The sequence below is a fragment of the Peromyscus leucopus genome, chromosome 7, assembly GCF_004664715.2.
Source record: "Peromyscus leucopus breed LL Stock chromosome 7, UCI_PerLeu_2.1, whole genome shotgun sequence".
Lineage (NCBI taxonomy): Eukaryota > Metazoa > Chordata > Mammalia > Rodentia > Cricetidae > Peromyscus > Peromyscus leucopus.
Window position 1 is genome coordinate 34,755,773 of NC_051069.1, and position 21,572 is coordinate 34,777,344.

Here is a 21,572-nt window from a genome sequence, read left to right on the forward strand (position 1 = left end):
GTTTGAATCCTGGGACCTATGCAGGGACGCTTGGCTCGGTCTGGGAGGGGGGACTGGACCTGGCTGGACTGAGTCTACCAGGTCGATCCCGGTCCTCGGGGGAGACCTTGATCTGGAGGAGGTGGGAATGGGGGGTGGGCTGGGGGAGGGGGAGGGGGCGAGAGTGGGAGAACAGGGGAATCTGTGGCTATTATATTGAACTGAATGGTGTTGTAAAATAAATTTTAAAAAAAAGAAAAAAAAAGAAAGAAATTCTGACCATAATGTTGAAAGAAAGGTAAAGGAAAAATAGAAGAAAGGTAATGGGGAGAAATGAGAGGACCTTAAAATGCAGTCAGAGACTACAGCAAACACACCTGTTCACTCAGATTATAATTCTCTTCGTGGTTCTCTTTGCAGCAAGCTTGACATCCTTGTTCCTGAGACTGTAAATGAGAGGATTCAGCATGGGCACCACAAGAGTGTAAAACACTGAGAAAAACTTTCCCTGGTCAACAGACTCTGAAGATGCAGGTTTGACATATGTAAGCAGTCCAGAACCATAGAACAGACTAACAGTTACAATGTGAGAACCACAAGTACCCATGGCTTTGGACCAACTTGTAGCTGATGACATGTGAACAATATTTAAAAGGATGGAAGCATATGAGGTCAAAATAACAAGGCCAGATACAATGACAACTATGCAAGCAATTAGAGAACTCACAAGTTCATTGGTATAGGTGCTGCTGCAGGAGAGTTGGAGAAGAGGGAAGATTTCACACATGTAATGGTTGATGATGTTGGAATCACAAAAGTTGAGCCTAATCATACAGCCAGTGTGGGCCATGGCACTCGCAAATCCCATCAAGTAAGACCCAAACATCAGCAGGGAACACATTCTAGGAGACATGAGGATGGTATACATCAAGGGCTTACATATGGCCACATAACGATCATAGGCCATTGCTGTCAACACATAACATTCAGAATTAACAAAAAAAGCCAAAGAAAAATAGCTGAGTCATGCATCCTGTATAAGAGATGACACTCTTTTCTGAAACCAATCCCATCAGCATTTTGGGGGTACACACAAATGAATAACAGAAATCAACAAAGGACAAATTGAACAGAAAAAAGTACATAGAGGTGTGAAGGTGTGAATTCAGACAAATGAGTATCATTAAGCTCAAGTTTCCCATCACAGTGGCTGTATAGTTCAGCAAGAACACAAAAAACAAGGGTAGCTGGAACTCAGGTTGGTCTGTCAATCCCATAAAAACAAACTCAGTCACGGAAGAGTTATTCTCTACAGCCATTAGCTTCATGGTGTCATCTGTAGGAACAGAGATAGCATATGGAATTAACAGGAAAGTGTCTTTTAACAGGCAGGGACAGCTGGAGCTGCTGGATTTGCAAGCTCAGTGTTTTGTGAAGAGGCTACAAGACAAACAAACATGACAACACAGGCTGATTCCTGAGGAATCCCCATTTCCTTCTTTCCCCAACTATGATGTTTGTCTCTTTCCAGAGAGTATGCCAATGAATCTCTTACTGACTCTTGAACTGCATTTTCTCCCTTCTCTTTAGTCTTCAGTTAGGATAGGAGATGAAAAAAGCAATAGTTAAAAAACATCAAAAACCCAAAATTTATAGCTTTGTGACTGAAGGAAAACTATTAAGACAAGATGAGTCAGTGATCAGCTTTGTTACACAGAGATTTCACCACAATTATAATAAATAGATTCTTTCCCAGTGTCCTCAAGTGTCTAAAATCTTTGATGATGAACATGGTAACAACCATCAGTGAAGATTGGTCTTTGACTCCCTGCAAGGTATACACTGTGGACTGACACAATTTCTGTGTGAGATTTTCTTTAGAAGGTCCTCTTCACTGGAGATGGGAAGTAGGATCCTTTTATGAGACTATAAGATGCTGTCTGGCTAGAGTAAGAACCTATTTCATGTTCCAGAGTTTAGTGAAAATTGTTTAGAATCCTGGAAAATTATTCTCTCCTTTAAGATTTCCTCCCAGGTTTCATGAGTCCCTTGAGTGAAGAAATTACTGAGCCTGTGTTTACATCATCTTCCATATACATAATGTTGGCTCATTTGAGATTCAATGTTTTGCTCACTTTATAAATCCCCATCAGAACTACTGATTGACAAAGTACTTTAGAATCTTTGTCACAGTTGTCTGCAAACTTCAAGAAGAAATTTGAAGGATATACCACGTGCTTCATTAGTACTTTCCAAAAAATAACAAGGATTGTATTACTACATTGTAGATAGTAGATTAAAATTCTAAAATGTTTTATGAAAATTAGATTAATAAATAGAATGTAATATATTCATATATGTACATATATATGTATAATTTAAAGCCAGACTGTCCAAATTCCTCACACTGAATCTGTAATACTCATGCAACTTCTATGACATTTTTTTTTTATATTTGTATCTGTATTTCTCCATATATCTATAAACTGGGACTCATAATATAAGGCTTGCATTGCACCTCAGTGGCACTACTCTTGTCTTACGTATATAAAAGTATAGATACAATCCCTATATCACAATAAGTAATAGTAACAATAAATAATATAATAAAATATAAATGGACTTCATTTAATTATATATATAATTTATATACATAAATTAAATGAGATGATTCTCACAGTGTGTTAGAACTGACATAGATATATTAAAAAAACAGTTATTGGGTATTATTTCACCTTTCCTTATTTCATGTCCTTATTCATATAAATCAAGTTTCTTATCCTTGAAATTATTGTTATTTGGATTAGACAAGCATTTGTTTTGGTGTTATACTGTGTAACATCCCTGGTCCCTGTCCATCCTACAGGAATATTATTCTTTCTTCTACCATACACACACAGAAACTGGAGCCAATAAAATTACTATTAGCATTGTTGAATGTTCTAGAGTACCATAGTGATTCTAAAAAGGACAGGTTAAAGTGTGATGCTTTGTCATGTTGAGAAAATTAAACAGAAGAAGAGATACTAATTGGATTAAAATGGCATTTTCTTTTTCACTGAATATTTTTTTAATTAAATCTAACTACATATTTTCTTCATTCCTTATATTCCCTCCCACCCCTTTCATAACATAATTATTTTCTCCATGAGTTGCATTTGGTAATGGCATTATCACAGCAATAACCCTAACTAAGACAAGAACCATGTGTTCATTCAATTTACATCAAGAGTATAGCTGAGGAAACATACTCAACTATACAGCGATAAAAGAAAACTCTGTATTTAAAAGCCTGCCATAGCCTAGGTGACTAATCAAAAACTGCATCCATGGAGCTGTCTGAAAAACTATATCCACCTATATAGGTGGGAGAATGAACTCCAGGCAGCTCAGCTGGTAAGTGTCCCTTCTGTAGCAGTTGTTTACTGTTTCCGTGACATTCAGGATGGTCTTGTGACTCTTGTAAGTTTAAGCTTTCCTATACATGTGAGGTTTCTTTGTGTACTCATAAGCCTCCCTACTCCCCCCAGCAAAGAATATTTCAATTCATAGAAAATCATTGTGAAACATTCTTACACTTACATTGGTATATTTTGAGTTAATTTTTGAGTGTCTATGAAAATGGCAAACAACTACTCCCTATTCCATATAGATAAGCAGTCACTCCTGAGTTCTCTGTAGTAGGGTAATTCTTTCCTTATTTGTATACTCTTGACACCTTGGTTGAAATTAGTTGACCACAAGTTCAGGGTTTACTTTGCACTTGCAGTTCTAGCTCTCTAATTTGTCTATAGTTACTCCATAGCACAGTATCCTGACCACTACAGCTTTTTAGTAAATCTTGTAATTTGGAAGTCTGAGTACAGCAACTTTGTTGTTCTTCCATATTGTTGTTTTTCAAAATTGTTAGACTATACACTGAGTGCTCAGCTGTGGATGCATTAGTTCTATTAACATCTTACCAAACAAGGCTCAAGGAACATCTTACAAGAGGAGGCAGAAAGACAAATACAGAATGTACTCAGTTATATGCTGATGTTAGCTATTAAGTCATTGATAAGCAAACTATAATCCATATAACCACAGAGGTTGTGGGGGTGGGGGTGGGGTGCATGTTCCTGGGAAGGAGAAATGGTTTTGGATGGATCGCATGGGGACTGGGAGAAAAGGATCAAACAGGGAGTAAGAGATAAGAAAGGGCAAAGTAAGGAATAAAGAAAGGAACAGGTAAAAATAATGGCCATTTAAGGGGGTATATGTAAACCTAATACTGTAGAAGTTTCCTAAAATATATACATATATAAAGTCTATCTAAATGAAATCAACAAATTACAGGGAAGATGAAGCCCCAACTAGATATTTCTCATCACCAAATGAAGCTTCTAGTACCAGGAATGGGTTATATTTAATAAAATTCTTGGCCAAACAATATCTGATTTTATTTAAGGCACACTTCAGGGAATGAAACCCATGCCTAACACTGGCTGGGTAGCCAAGAACCTGGTACTGAATAAGCTATGGACCATAGGATAAAACCAAATACTGCTGTTCTGCTAAAGAGCATATCATAAATTAATATGACATTCTATACTACTCAAACATATGTTCCTTGTTCAACCAATATCAGAGAAACTTCCTGCAACAGTAGATGGGAATAAAACAGAGATCAACAGCCAGACAATGTGCAGAGCCTAAGAATCTTTGGAGCAATCATCCCTGCAAAGGATATCCCTCCTTCAGATCCCTCCACTCATGGTTCAGGGAACTCTGTGGAAGAGGAGACAGAAAAAGTGTAAGAGCCAGAGGAGATGGAAAACAGAAAGAAAACAAGGGGTCATAAACCCAACACAACAGATGTGTATATAAACTAACAGAGAGTGTAGCAACACACAGCATCTGCACAGGTCAGCACCAAATAGAAATGGGGTCTTAAAGCTGAGAAGAAAAGTCAACACATGCCCTCATCACTAACACAACATCTAACATCTAACATCACTAACAACTGACACTAACATCTCCAATTGATAACCACTTCAAATGAAAATTTACTTTTTTCCAAGAGAGTCTTACTGAAGAAACTAGCCACTCTTAAGGGTAAACCCCATGCTCAACAATAGACAGCCAACACAAGGCTAACTCAAGTACATCCTTGGAGGTTCTTTGTCTCATAGTGTTGGGGTAGGGCACTTTTTTTTAGCCTCGCATGTCATTTGCATATATATTATGGCTTCTGGTTTTGTTTTTATGGGATTCCTGTGTGTGCGTCTCTTATACCACATGTGTTTGTAGTTTTTTATTATTTTTTGGGGGTAGAGGCTCCTTTTTTCTGTGTATTTGTTTTGTCTTATTATGACTTGCTTGTTTTTGTTTTATCATATTTGATTTTATTATTATTCCTTAGATGCCTGTTTCTTTCTTTTTTTTTTTTTTTTTTTTTTTTTTTTGGCTTTTCCAGACAGGGTTTCTCTGTGTAGCTTTGTGCCTTTCCTGGAGCTCACTTGGTAGCCCAGGCTGGCCTCGAACTCACAGAGATCCGCCTGGCTCTGCCTCCCGAGTGCTGGGATTAAAGGCGTGTGCCACCAACGCCCGGCAATGCCTGTTTCTTTCTTAAAGAGAGACAAAAGTGGATCCAGAAAGAGGGGAGGCACGAGGATCTCAGAGGAGTTGAGAGAGTGGAAATTGTTATCAGCATATATTATATGATAAAAATCTACTTTCAAAATAAAATAATGTAAGAACAAATGGGGAAGACCTGAGAAGTGCTAACTTCTGAACATAACAGGGCTGTTGTATACATCAACTTAGAGCATCAATGGCTACCTACTCAAAAGCTGCACAACATAAAGCCAATAAAAATTCTGGCATGGATGGGAGAAGAGTCCCCCAAACCAATACCTAGCAGGAGACAATTTGGCAGTTGATGGCTGCTGAGAGTCACTCCCCTGTGGAGATGCAGCTACTAGTAGGTTAACACATCCATGTGCATATGGGCAGCACTAAATTGAACTCAAGGGATTGTTAATAATAATTAAAACTATAAAAAGAGAACATGAAACTAGAAGGAAGGTGTAAGAAGCTTACTATGGGAACTTGGGAAGAATTACTGATAGATGGATATGATCAAAATACACTGTATAAATATATGAATATGACAAAGAATAAAAAATACTATTTAAAAAATGCCCATCCTACAATAACAATCCACAGATTTATTGCAATCACAATAAAAATTCCAGATCCATTATTCAAAGACATAGAAAAGATCTTAAAATTTATGGAATTACAAAGCACCAAGAATAGATGAAAGAATCATGAATAAAATTATACTAATTAAAGAGTTGCTGTGGTTAATTTCAAATTATACTACTGAGGATAGTTCTAAAAATTTTTGGATACTGGGATAAAGCAGTCTCATAGATCAATGGACTGAAGATCCAAGTGTAATTCCACACAACTACAACTAGTTGAGTACTGGCAATCATATCATAAGTACACACTGGAGAAAACCAAAATCTCTTCAACACATGATGTTCAGAAAACTGGAAAAAATACATGGAAGAGTTAAAATGTGTCATTATCTCTGACCTTGCACAAAACTCAATTCTAAATGGATCAATGACCTCAAAATAAGCCTGGGTGGTTTGATATTGTTGGAGGAAAATTAAGGGCTAACATTTCAAATGTAGGTACATGCAAGAACTTTTGAAATAGGACTTTATTAGCCCAGGGAATAGTATCAATAATTGATGAAAGGAATCTAATGAAATTTGCAAGCTTTTGTACAACATAGCCGACTGGAGAGGCACCCCACAGAATGGAAGAAAATCTTTATCACACATATCTATGACAAAGATTCAATTTCAGAATACACAAAGAACTCAAAACTTGACTCATGTATATGAACAGAGAACTCTAAAAAGAGAAATACAAATGAATGTTGAATACCTTGAAGATGTTCAATATCATTAGCTGTGAGGCGAAAGAAAGTTAAAACTACATTGTTATTCCATTTCAACCCAGCAAGAATAACTATAATCAGTACATCAAATGATAACAAACACTGACAAGGAGCATTCACTGTTGATGGGAAGGTAAATTGGTGCAACCACTACTGAAATCTATGTAGGCTTTGCTAAAAACCACATAAATTAAACTATTATTTGACCAAGTTATACAAGATAACATCATCCAAAGGACTCCATAATATTTTACAGAAATACCATCTTAAACATTTTCATTGCTACTCTAGTCACATTAGCTATGAAATGGAGGAAAACAAGCTGTTTGTCCACTGAAAATGAATAAAAAAGGGTGATATAAATATATATATTTACTCAGATGATAAGAAAAATGAAATTTGCAAGTAAATGATAGAATGGGAAAAATACTGAACAGAGTACACTAGGACAGAAAGATAATTTTTTTATGTTTATGCATATGTGGAGTCTTGATTCAGATTGTTAGATTTTATATTTAATATGGAATACCTGTTGAATTCAGGAAACCAATAAAGGGCCATTAAGTTGAGAAGTCTAAAGGAGTTGAGATAGCAACACATAGATTATATGGAAACAGAAAGGGAAATTTTGGCATTGGAATCTTACATAGGAATGGCATGGGTGTGGGTAGGCAGTAGCAGAGGCCAAGGAAAGTTAACTACAAGAGTATGAAGAAGTCACATGAGAACTTAATAATTTACATGTCTGGATAATGCTGCTTCTAAAAGCCAGCAGCTTTTATACAAAAACCCTAGTGACAGATGCGAGATATCTTTTTAGAAGCTAGTACCTGGGCAGGACCTAGAAATATACAATACAATACCAGCCTTTTCTGTTCCCCTTGGTTGCACACCGGGACTAGATGACCTTATTTCTGAAGGTACTACACACCACAGTTAAAAAGAGGTAGAGAATAAAGCTAGAACTGAGCTGATACTTTCTCCCTGCTGGCTAGCTTTCATGGATTCTGCTTAGGGAGAAAAAGTATAAAGGAGCTGTGCAAATGAACCTGCCAAAGAAGGTATCCTGCTTTTGCAATAATGACACAGCTATTATATGGTTGACCAATCACTCTTTGTTTGTATTTGAAACCTATTCTACAAGAGAAAAATTATGCTATGTACTGTAACCCCAATCAAAAACTTGTGGCTGGATCGATTTGGGAAACTAGAGGTGAACTTGGTATTATAATTTAGATAAATTGTCATGGAGACAAATGGCCTTTAAAATATTTATCTGCATGTCCATAAGTAAATTATCTCTCCAAGCCTTAATCCCTTAAGCTTCAATTTGCAATGAATTGCTGTGAATTCAGAGATGTATGACTGTCCAAGATGCTAAGAATAAATAAAATTGCATGCTCCATCCCAAAGAAGACATTCATATTACCTTCTCTGGGGCTTGGGGACCTCACAGGAAAGGAGGCAGAAGCAGTAAAAGAGATGAAAGACAGCGAAAAGGGCTATGAAACATTGTCTTGGGGGCACAACACAGGCGAAGAAGTAATGACCTCACATCAGCTGTGGCTGTCTGCAATGGACCTATACAAGAATAACTGGGCCTATGAACAATCAACTATGACTGGAGAAGGGGGCTCATGAGTTCCTAAGCTCCCTTCCTGAACTATCAGTACTCATGAATTATTGTAGAAGAGCATTCATTATCATCAGTTGTGTACCCACTGAAGAGTCCACCAGGAATAGACACACATGATCACCTTTCCAATTGGGCTGAGGGAACACACACAGAATGTTAATAAATGAAAAATCTCAATAAGACTTGTCACAACTAATTTACATCTAGGGACAATAAAAGCTCACTGAGCAGCACAGCACTGTGATATAACTCTTGAATATCAACCCACCCATTCTTAGGAGCCTTTCTAACTTTTCCTTGATCAACCTACATTAGTGCTTTTCATTTCTTATGTGCATTTCCTTACTCTTTTTTGACATGAGGCAATGAAATCAGAAGTCACTAGATCATGGTCACTTTGGTGACCAGTGATAGTCTGACACACCAACCACTTGACTTAAGCTCAAAAACTAAGAATGGCCCCTCACAAAATGTCCATCACTATCATTGGAATCACCTGCTAAAAACTTAGGGTAAGATTTACACATAATAATGTGAAACTGAGTTTTTTCCATGTTTTTGAGAGCCCTGGGGCCTCTGTCTTCCTGTTTTCATATGTAAATGCACAAGTTAATTTGTCAACTCACCTTACAAAGAACAATTTTATCACTTTGGGATTTTTTACACACATGAAGAGTGTTGCAATTAACACTTGGTACAACATAGAGTATTAGAAGCTTTAGAGCATTGGGATTTCCACAAATTTGCATCAATCAAAGGGGAGAAAATATGAACAGATGTCTTACATTTTTGCATCTCCATCAATGATTCACAGTGTGTGTGTGTGTGTGTGTGTGTGTGTGTGTGTGTCCATCTGTCCATGTTTGTATCTGTGAGTACAAATGAGTGTACAGGTAAGCATATGGCATAATGTACCTGTACAGGGCACAACTGGATATGACTCCTCACATTCCACCAGGTCTGAGGCAGGGTCAGTGCCTCTCTTCTCCACCACGATACCTGACTTATCTCCTGTCCCCACAATCATCTCCCTAGAGTAATACTGGGATTATAGATGCAGCTGCTACCATGTTTGGATTTATACTGGGGTCTGAGGATCTGAAACTCAGATTTTTATCCTAGTATAGGAAGTTATGTAATAAGTATTACAAAAAATGAAAACACTGTTGTTTCTGTAGAGAATGCCTGTCTCCTTGGTAAATAACAGCTGCAATTTTATGAAGGTCAATGTCTGGACTCTAAATTTTGTTCCACTCATTCAAATGTCTAGGCTTTCACTATTAGCCTGATATTTGGGGTATTGTAGTTGCACCAACTTAAGAAGTTGGGGCTTATCAGTTCAGCATTATTTTCTTCTAATTTGGGGGGTGGTATTGCTTGATCATATCTATACTATAATTTTCAAGGATATAAGTCAGACTGGTTAAACCTACATAACAAAAGAGAAAAATGATACATTAATATTTTGAAACTGTATATTATTTTTATCATCTGTGTAACAAAATATATCAGAAACAAACTAAAAAGTAGGTGGCTGGTTTATTTTGTTCCAGTGTTTCAGAGGACTTCAGCCCATACTGGTTGTGAAAGCCTAGAGACAAAGCATGGTGGATAGGGGATGCTCCATCTGTCTCCAATAATGGGAGCATGTAGCAAAGTATTGAATGGAAAAAGGAAGTAAAAGGAAGTCTCAGGCTCATCTCAAAGTGGGTACAACCTTCAAGGCCTACAGACAGCAACAGACTTCTGTTACTGAAGCCACATCTTCACCAGGTCCCATTGCCTCCCAAACAGTCTTACCATCTGCAGCCGTGACCTTCAAACACAAGAGTCTTTGGGAAAACAATGCACATTAATCTCATAACAGCATCTGTACATATCTGTGAAACTTGTAACAAGATGTCTATCTTTTTTATTCATTTCTTTCCTTCTATTTCGTTCTCTCATCCTCCTTCTTATACTTCCCTCCATATTCACCAAATGATGTATTTTTAATTTCAGATTTCAATTTCAATTCTCCACTCTTCTTCTACAGGAATCAGCTCCATATGATTAACATGTTAACCTTGTATACTTCTTTCCAGTCCTAATTATAGGAATTACTCTTTATAGTTAAGACAAAGTGTTATAATATTTCAGGATATTGTTTGATCCTCAAAGGAAGAATTAATTTTAGGTATTCAAAACAAATTATTACAAAAGTCCACAATAAAACATTGGATTTGAGTGTTCATTGAAATTTCTTTCCTTTTTACATAAATTTCTATTGATGAGATATTTAAAAAGAGTTAAAATACACTCTATGGCATCTTCTTCAGCAATTGATGTTCTTATATATCCATAAATATGATGTAAACTTAATAAGTATTATATTGGTCTAAAGACAAAGCCAAAAATATAGACAATATTATATACATATATGTATGTATGTATACTTACAAAATGTGTGTGATCACAGAAAAATCAGTATAGTAAACAGGGACTATGAGAAGAGAAGTAGTGAGGGGATAACAGTGTACATTTTGCTATAAAGGGAGAAATGAAGGATATTTTACTGGAGTATGGAGAGGGAGGTCAATACACGAAAAGGCAAGACAAGGGAAAATACTGTTAATGAAGTTTCAAAAACCCATAAAGAATCACATCATTTATATTTACCTGAAATCATATATATGTATGTATATTTTATGTATGTATGCATGTATATTACATATAAGGGTATGAACACAAATATTTTATATATGTGTGGATAGATAGATAGATAGATAGATAGATAGATAGATAGATATAGATATTGTGTGTGTGTATGTGTGTGTGTGTGTATGCTCTTAGAGGATAAAGGATGATGTCAGGTGCCATGATCCTCTATCCTACTCTAACTTAGTTCCTTGAGGGCAGAGTATACATACACACACACACACACACACACACACACACACACACACACACACATATATACATTATATATACATTATGTATACATATATGTATATATAATGTGTGTGTTTTCTGTGTGTACGTATATGTATATGTACATATGCATAGGTGTATATGTATATATACATATGTGTCATATATTCATGAATATACCATATATAGGCATAGGCAACCTAAGCTAATAGCTAATGGGGATTGAAACAGTATTTATTTCTGATGTTGGCTGAAGTTGGAGACTGACCGAAAGGTATATGAGAAGGGAAATAGAGAATTTTTTTCTGTGCAATATCAGACTCTTATAACATAATTTTGTGATGAGTATATGAGTGTAATATGATGATACAAAAGACATTAAGTTTCATAACTCAACTTTCAATATTTTACATTACATAAAAATCTCATTTGAGCCGGGTGGTGGTGGCGCACACTTTAATTGCAGCATTCAGAAGGCAGAGGCAGGCAGATCTTTGTGAGTTTGAGGCCAGCCTGGTCTCCAAAGCAAGTTCCAGAAAAGGCACAAAGCTACACAGAGAAACCCTGTCTTGAGAAAATTAAAAAAAAATATCTCATTTGATTGGTATGTAAAATAAAAAAGAAATTAATAAAAACCTGGAAGAAATCAATAAAGCCCTTAAAGAAAGCCAAGAAAACCATGAAAGAGCAATTAAACATGTGAAGGAAACAGTTCAAGATCTGAAAATTGAAATAGAAACAATGAAGAAGACACAAACAGAGGGAATGCTGGAAATGGAAAATCTGAGTAAATGAACAGAAAACACAAATACAAGCATAACCAACAGAATACAAGAGATGGAAGAGAGAATCTCTAGTGTACAGAATATCATAGAGGAAACAGATTCATCAGTTAAAGAAAACACCAAAGCCAAAAAGTCGTAACACAAAATGTCCAGGAAATCTAGGACAGCGTAAAAAGGCTGAACATAAGAATAATAGGGATAGAAGAAGGAGAAGAATATCAACTCAAAGGTACAGAAAATGTACTCAACAAAATCATTGAAGAAAACTTTCCCAACTTAAAGAAATATCTATGAATATTCAAGAAGCTTATAGAACACCAAATAGACTAGACCCCCATCAAAAAAGTCCCCTTGCCACATAACAATTAAACCACTAAACATAAAGAATAGAGAAAATATTAAGAGGAGCAAAGGAAAAAGGCCAAGTGACCTATAAAGGCAGACCCATAGGAATAACACCTGACTTCTCAATGGAGACTTTGAAAGTCATAAGGACCTGGAAAGATGTAATGCAGATAGTAATAGAACATGGATGCCAGCCTAGACTAACATGCCAAGCAGAACTTCATTTAAATCCATGTAAATCATTTTGAATTAACATGTATATAAGATTCAGTCTTTCTGATAAAATTTTCCATGGTTTATAAAGAAGTAATGATGTCATGTTTTCACCATTAGTGTACCATCCACAATAGTTGCAATCCTCAAATTTTTCTGCTTTCTTCCTATTTCTTCCTTCCAATTTCTTCCAAAATTTAGCAATTATTGAGACTATTGTTCTCTATAACTTTAGCTATTGCAGAATATTGTGTGCTGGAATAACTTACTGTAGAGCTTTTGTAGACTAAGATTTTCACTTAACTTTATGACTTGTCATGGCTTTGGTGAACTTGGGGCTAATTTCTTCCTTTTTCCTTGTACACATGTACCACAGCTTAGTTGTCCTCCCAGCTTGTGATGCACATCTTGTCACTCTTAGCTTTTCACAAACATAAAGAAAACTGCTAAAAATATTTACATATGAGTTTATTGTGAATCACTACTCTTGAGATCACTTAAAAGCAAATAGCTGGGAGCAGATAGACTGATATAGCACTCTTAGAAACTGGCAACTTCTCTTTCACTGTGTCCACCATTTGATACTTACCAGTAATGAATGAGAGTATCTATTGTTCTATGTGAGAATAGCTTTCCTAAGAAATGTTGTTTAAAGCTTGCCTTCACAAATAAAATTTCACCCAACATGTAACAAGTTAAGGATGTGCTTTGAGATCATTTGTAACTATGTATTCATTCTGGTCACATACCATGTACTCAGCTTGTTCAATTTAACTGACTTATAAAGAACACATTTTAATTGATCTTCCTATTGTTTAGATTTCCAATATAATTAACTCCTTCAAACTCAGCTGACTGTACAACCATAATTGTTCTATCATCCCTATTTGTGATCCATCCATGCCCCTGACTTAGAAAAATGTGTGTGTGAGATCTGGTGACCTGATCGAAGATCACTGCTGGAAGCAGCAAGGCATGGAAAGCAACACCCTCTCCCATGCAAAATAATTTGGAAGAAACTTGTGGGAAAAGAGTGGTAAGACCTGATTGTGGCTTTCTGTGATGTTCTGAGTCAGTAAGGACAGAAAACCAACTATCTTCCTCTGTACTCACCAAAATGATTTGTTTTCAGTTCCAAGTTCAAATTGTCCATTGTTCTTAGTAACTGAATTTTATATATTATTCTAGCATCCTGTGACTTTTGCTTGACATTGACTGAAGGATTATTCCCATTCTTGTTAAATACTTAAGATTTTCTACATTATAATCACATCTCACAACAAAGAAAGCTACATTTCATTCCTCTTAATCTATGTAAGTGGTAAATATTCAAGTTTATCTCTCCATGAAGCAGTAAAGTTAAAAAAATAATTTAAGAAAAGTCTTCCAGGGTCTAAGGACAGCATAAAAGAAGGTTAATGGCATACTATTTCATACATACTACAGCGGTTTAATCTGATAAAACTGTAAAGACCTAAAATATAAGCAAGTATTCAAAGACTTTATAATATGTATATATAATTTTTCTAATCTATTCATATATGCATGTAGCACACAATGAATAAATGCCATGCATTTGTTTATATATAATAACACAAATAAATGAGACATGATCAATAAGAATTCATTACTGCTTAGAACATTTTGAATGTCAATGCCCATTGAAATATTATTCTACAGTCCAATCTCTAACAGCAAGTCAATAAATAAATTAATGAAAATATATTCAAAGACATTATAAGTGACACATATTTGCTAAAAAGATTTTAAAGAATACTCAAAATTATGCTAATGGGAACAAAAGTATTACATACCTCAAGTCACTGAAGAAGGTGGTGATTGATAGAAAAGAATATGAAAAAAGAATGTGAGAAAACATTCTTGGGGATGGGAAATTTTATACCTTCTTTCTAAGCATGATCATGCACACATATAATTGTAAAAGTATTAAAAAACTGAATAATTTTTAAACTAATTACTATGATTACAATGGCATTAAGTAAAATTTTAAATAGGTTATGAATATATTTATGAATTACTGTCTATAAAAATGTAGTATAGTTCAACATTTTAAGCAATTTGTTACTCAATTAAGCTATAGGAATGTTTTTATGGACAACTAGAGTACATTTTAATAACATAAATTTGATCTCTGGTATTGAGTTTAAAATACCCTGTCATCCACATTCTTGCCCATTCAGAAATATAAGACTGGAATAGAACACACATGCCTAGAAATAATATTCTAGCATACATTGTATACCTTTCTGGGAAGATATGCAAGAGTGAAAGGGTTATAAGAATCAAATGTGTGAATTTTCAATATAAAAAAATTAGAAGAGTTAGTGGCAGACATTCTTTGAGAGTCTGAAAGAATAGCCTATCTGGAGATGTGCCATTTTACATTGAAGGCTTTTTATTACTGATTCGAGGTTGTGTGTGTGTGTGTGTGTGTGTGTGTGTGTGTGTGTGTGTGTGATGAATCAGTTTCATTAATCTGTTGATCTCTTTTTGCTTTAATCTTGATACTTTGGATGAATACAGAAATCCATCGATTTTATTAAGGGTTTCTACATTAATGGAATATAGGTTTTGAAATTATTCCCTTATGATATTCTGAATTTCTATGGCGTCTGTTGTAATACTTCTCTACTCATTTGTGATTATTTTAATTTGAGTTTACTGTTTCATTCATTTGATAATTAGACAATGTATTTGTCAGTCTTGTTTATCTTCTCAAACAACTAGCTCTTAGATTTGTTGACTCTTCGTATTGTTTTATTTGTTCCTATTTCATTGATTTCTGGTCTGGGTTTTATTTTTTCTTCCCATCTACTAGATTTGTCTTTGATTTGCTCTAGTTTTCCAAATTCTTTTTTTTATTATTATTTTATTTTATTTTACAATACTATTCAGTTCTACATAACAGCCAAAGATTCCCTTGTTCTCCCCCTTCCTGCCCCCTCCCCTTCCCCCAGCACACTCCCCATTCCCACCTCCTCCAGAGCAAGGCCTCCCCTGAGGACTGAGTTCGACCTGATAGACTCAATCCAGGCAGGTCCAGTCCTCCCAGATTGAGCCAAGCGTCCGTGCATAAGTTTCAAACAGCTAACTCATGCAATGAGCACAGAACCTGGTACCACTGCCTAGATGCCTCCCAAACAGATCAAGCCAATCAGCTGTCTCACCTATTCAGAGGGCCTGATCCAGTTGGGGGCCCCTCAGCCTTTGGTTCATAGTTCATGTGTTTCCATTCGTTTGGGTATTTGTCCCTGTGCTTTATCCAACCTTGGTTTCAACAATCCTCACTCATATAAACCCTCCTCTTTCTTGCTAATTAGACTCCCGGCGCTCCACCCTGGGCCTAGCCGTGGATGTCTGCATCCAGATTCCTCAGTCCTTGGATGGGGTTTCTGGCACAACTATTAGGGTGTTTGGCCATCCCATCACCAGAGTAGGTCAGTCCCGGCTGTTTCTCGGCCATTGCCAGCAGTCTTGCATCATTAAGTCATTTATTTGTGGTTCTTCTAATTTTTTAAATAAAGGCACATAAAGCTCTAAATTTCCCTCTTAAGCTGTTTTTAGTATATCCAAGAGACTAGCCATAATAGTATCAGAAGATGTTATGCAAGCTAAAGGAGAAATAGCAAGAGTACTATCAATTATAACGTCCATGAACCAAAACAATATGTGCCCTGGAAAAAAAATATATTTTCAATGGTGTGAAAGTGGCAGTTTTATCTTGGTAGTAGGCAACAGCTATCTAGTTGGACTGAAATCTCATTCAATGAAAGGGGATTCATGCTAAGTATTATAAACCTAGACAACTATCCATAGCTGAAGCAATCATAAACCTCAAGAGAAACTATTATTGTCATTTTCCTGAACCAACATAATTATATTTCTAACTGCATTGTAAGTATTTATTCTTTTTTTATTCTTCTATTATACATTATATCCCAACATTTCCGCCCTCCACTCCTCCAAGAACCCCCACCTCCCATCTCCCCTAGATCCACTACTCCTCCATTTCCTTCAGAAAAGAGCTATCAATTAAACATGGTAGAACAATTTTCAATAAGACTGAGCACAAACCCTCATATCAAGGTTGGACAGGCAACACAGTGGGATGAATAGGGTTTCAAGAGAAGTCAAAAGAGTCAGAGACACCCACATTCCCATTGTTAGGGGTCTCACAAGAACAAGCTACACAACTATAACATATATGCAGAAGAACTAGCACAGACTCGTGCAGGCTCCATGGTTTGCCACTTTAGTCTCTGTGAGCTTCTATGAGCCCTGCTTAGTTGATTCTGTGAACTGTGTTCCCATATGTTGTTCTCAACCCCTCCATCGCCTACAATTTAAGTATTTATTCTTTAGCTCTCATCCTTTATCAAAGAAGTTTCTTTTGCAGGAGATGGTGACTATTATAAATATTTGAAACTGGTCAAACACAGAGAAATTTATATCAACCCCAGCTGGTACATCTACAGTGCAATCTCTACACCCAAGTCTCAGGAACACTCATTGTGGATGGGCTAGAAAGATTGTGAGAGCTGTATCAGAATAACTGTTGATAGATGATATCTTCTAGATATGACAAGAAAGCAGCTGCACCCATAAAATCTCAACAATATAATTTCATAAACAAGACCCATAACGACAGCACCTGTTCAACTTGCCAACATGGGTGGGGAAAATTTCACAAGGCTCCATCCCTAGATGAAGAGCTACATGCAATCAGTAGTTGTTGAGAGAGAAAGAGTCATTAGATTTCAACTGTCATATTTTCCTTGACTGTTAAACCTGAAGATGTTGCCCATTATATTAATGACACATGAAGTACAACAATCAATGTAATTAAGATTTTATTTTAAAATGGATTTAATATGCACTTAACATTTGTTAATACATTTTGTTAATTGTTAATAAACATAGTTTCCAATTTCAATTATATAAATGAAGATATAATGAGGCACAAATTGGATAAGAAATATAGGTACACTATGTCTATATTATTAACAAATACAAATACACTGTCTCTAAACATTCCCTAATATCAAATGAGTTTATCTTTAAAAAATGTCTTGCATCTAATTTTTTGCAATTTCAGTTTTTAAATTATAATTTTATTTATTTACCTATAACCATTATCAACTTGTAATAGTTTATCCATAACTATTATCAAATGTAGGATGAATCAAATGTTAATCAGTTAATTTTCCTAGATTGGTACAAATAATCACACCTATAAAATCAGCCTATTTTACTTGACCAAACACAGGCCAGACAATTTGTTTAAAGTTTCTCCACGATGCTGTATTCTGACTATACTATTGCACTCAGACTGGAGAGTACGTTCTATTCCTGTGACTCATATTGTATAATTGCTATGTTCCAAGACTTCCTTGAAATGAAACTTTATAAAACATATACAGTGTTTTTAATAATCATTCCATGCCTTTACTAAACTATGTCTTCTTTTCAAAATTTAAACTAAACCATTTTAATAATTTGAGTTAACCAAGTAGTATAACAAATGAGAACAAAATAAATATATCTCAGGCATTCATACTTTACTTTGAAAATTAAACTCTAATTAAATATAAAAACATTATAATGAATATAAATGTATCAATATATAATACTAATAATTTTATTCAGGTTGAAGTAAAGCTCTTAACTTGTTTTTTTTTTCTAAACCTATATTACTAATCTACCATTTCAGGTATTTTCAAACATCATAATCTTCAAAGAGATATAGGAATTACAGTTTGAAAATCATTGTTATCTGATTACTGTATCTCCACTGATAAGTACTTTTTTTGAATTCATGCAAGGCTTACATAGGAAACAACAAAGTACTTTCTATACTAGATACACATAAGAAAATTTTATAGTGCATAATTTTCTATTAACTTTATTATGAACAAATAATTTTGCTTTTCAGGAAAGACATCAAGTAGGCTTCTTAATCTATGTATTTTATTACAGAAATACTGACATACTTAACAAAAGGGCTTGAACCAAACACGGCTTCACCATCCTTGAAAGAATTATCAATAATCTAAAGAAACAAGATGAAATGTCACATTTTAGTTTGCTCTATTCACCTAACTATAAAATAATGCTATTGTGGGAGCATTAGCTTTTCGCACTTGGCTATTAAAACCTTGTACTATAGTCAACTTGACTGGACCAACATTCTCATGTTCCCTTATTTAGACCCATAATAAAAGAACTCTGAGAAAGGTCTCTGTTCCTTCATAACTCTTTCAGTTTTTTTGAATAAATAAATAAATAAATAAATACTATTCTTTTTTTACAATAAATATCTACTTATCTAGAAGCAATCCATAGCTGAACTTAAGGCTTGGTGGTACAATGTTGCAGGCTTGGCTTCCTAACTATAATTTCTAGGACTCAAAACAGTCCCATGAATTTATTTTACTAGAGAAAATATAAAAGACAAAACACTAAACAGTATTATATTTAGGTATAGAAAATATGTCAGACCAAAGTCTTCATATGATAAAGGTAGTGAAGATCAGTGTAGATAATCTTGAGAGTGCAGAGGAGTCCTAAATCATGAAGAGGGACACAAAGCTATATAATAGCTGATGATCTCTGTGTGTGTGTGTGTGTGTGTGCGTGTGCGTGTGCGTGTGCACGTGAGTGTTCGTGTGCGTGTGCGTGTGCGTGTGCGTGTGTGTGTGTGTGTGTGTGTGTGTGTGTGTGTGTGTACATTAGAAATTCTGACCATAATGTTGAAAGAAAAGAAAAGGAAGTATAGAGGAAAGTTAATGGGGGAAGTGAGAAGACCTTAGAATACAGTCAGAGACTACTGCAAACACACCTGTTCACTCAGCTTGTGATTCTCTTCATGGTTCTCTTTGCAGCAAGCTTGACATCCTTGTTCCTGAGACTGTAAATGAGAGGATTCAGCATGGGCACCACAAGAGTGTAAAACACTGAGAAAAACTTTCCCTGGTCCACAGACTCTGCAGATGCAGGTTTGACATATGTAAGCAGTCCAGAACCATAGAACAGACTAACAATTACAATGTGAGAACCACAAGTACCCATGGCTTTGGACCAACTTGTAGCTGATGACATGTGAACAATATTTAAAAGGATGGAAGCATATGAGGTCAAAATAACAAGGCCAGATACAATGACAACTATGCAAGCAATAAGAGAACTCACAAGTTCATTGGCATAGGTGCTGCTGCAGGAGAGTTGGAGAAGAGGGAAGATATCACACATGTAGTGGTTGATGATGTTGGAATCACAAAAGTTGAGCCTAATCATACAGCCAGTGTGGGCCATGGCACTCGCAAATCCCATCAAGTAAGACCCAAACATCAGCAGGGAACACATTCTAGGAGACATGAGGATGGTATACATCAAGGGCTTACATATGGCCACATAACGATCATAGGCCATTGCTGTCAACACATAACATTCAGAATTAACAAAAAAGCCAAAGAAAAATAGCTGAGTCATGCATCCTGTATAAGAGATGACACTCTTTTCTGAAACCAATCCCATCAGCATTTTGGGGGTACACACAAATGAATAACAGAAATCAACAAAGGACAAATTGAACAGAAAAAAGTACATAGGGGTGTGAAGGTGTGAATTCAGACAAATGAGAATAATTAAGCTCAAGTTTCCCATCACAGTGGCTGTATAGTTCAGCAAGAACACAAAAAACAAGGGCAGCTGGAACTCAGGTTGGTCTGTCAATCCCATAAAAACAAACTCAGTCACCAAAGAGTCATTCTCTACAGCCATTTGCTTCATGGTGTCATCTGTAGGAACAGAGATAGCATATGGAATTAACAGGAAAGTGTCTTTTAACAGGCAGGGATAGCTGGAGCTGCTGGATTTGCAAGCTCAGTGTTTTGTGAAGAGGCTACAAGACAAACAAGCATGACAACACAGGCTGATTCCTGAGGAATCCCCATTTCCTTCTTTCCCCAACTATGATGTTTGTCTCTTTCCAGAGAGAATGCCAATGAATCTCTTACTGACTCTTGAACTGCATTTTCTCCCTTCTCTTTAGTCTTCAGTTAGGATAGGAGATGAAAAAAGCAATAGTTAAAAAACATCAAAAACCCAAAATTTATAGCTTTGTGACTGAAGGAAAACTATTAAGACAAGATGAGTCAGTGGTCAGCTTTGTTACACAGAGATTTCACCACAATTATAATAAATAGATTCTTTCCCAGTGTCCTCAAGTGTCTAAAATCTTTGATGATGAACATGGTAACAACCATCAGTGAAGATTGGTCTCTGACTCCCTGCAAGGCATACACTGTGGACTGACACAATTTCTGTGTGAGATTTTCTTTAGAAGATCCTCTTCACTGGAGATGGAAAATGGGATCCTTTTATGAGACTGTAAGATGCTGTCTGGCTAGAGTAAGAACCCATTTCATGTTGCAGAGTTTAGGGAAAACTGTTTAGAATCCTGGAAAATTATTCTCTCCTTTAAGATTTCCTCCCAGGTTTCATGAGTCCCTTGAGTGAAGAAATTACTGAGCCTGTGTTTACATCATCTTCCATATACATAATGTTGGCTCATTTGAGACTCAAGTTTTGCTCACTTTATAAATCCCCATCAGAACTACTGATTGACAAAGTACATTAGAATCTTTGTCACGTTGTCTGCACACTTCAAGAAGAAATTTGAAGGATATACCACATGCTTCCTTAGTACTTTCCAATAAATAACAAG

General features: G+C 35.8%; 2 protein-coding genes across 2 annotated transcripts; both read right to left on the bottom strand.

The window, feature by feature from the left end:
• Positions 1-364: 364 nt before the first annotated feature.
• LOC114687793 (olfactory receptor 143-like) lies at positions 365-1,307 on the bottom strand. The gene is given in 2 exon segments (XM_028862427.1): positions 365-985; positions 987-1,307. Coding segments are annotated over 2 exon segments (942 nt in total).
• Positions 1,308-19,693: 18,386 nt separating this feature from the next.
• Positions 19,694-20,635, bottom strand: LOC114687790 (olfactory receptor 143-like). The gene has a single exon (XM_028862423.1). The coding sequence runs from the start codon at positions 20,633-20,635 to the stop codon at positions 19,694-19,696; it is 942 nt and encodes a 313-aa protein (XP_028718256.1).
• Between the last annotated feature and the right edge of the window lie 937 nt (positions 20,636-21,572).

Excerpts from the sequence above, each read along its gene's own strand:
- LOC114687790 (XM_028862423.1), bottom strand. The coding sequence starts at position 20,635 with ATGAAGCAAATGGCTGTAGAGAATGACTCTTTGGTGACTGAGTTTGTT.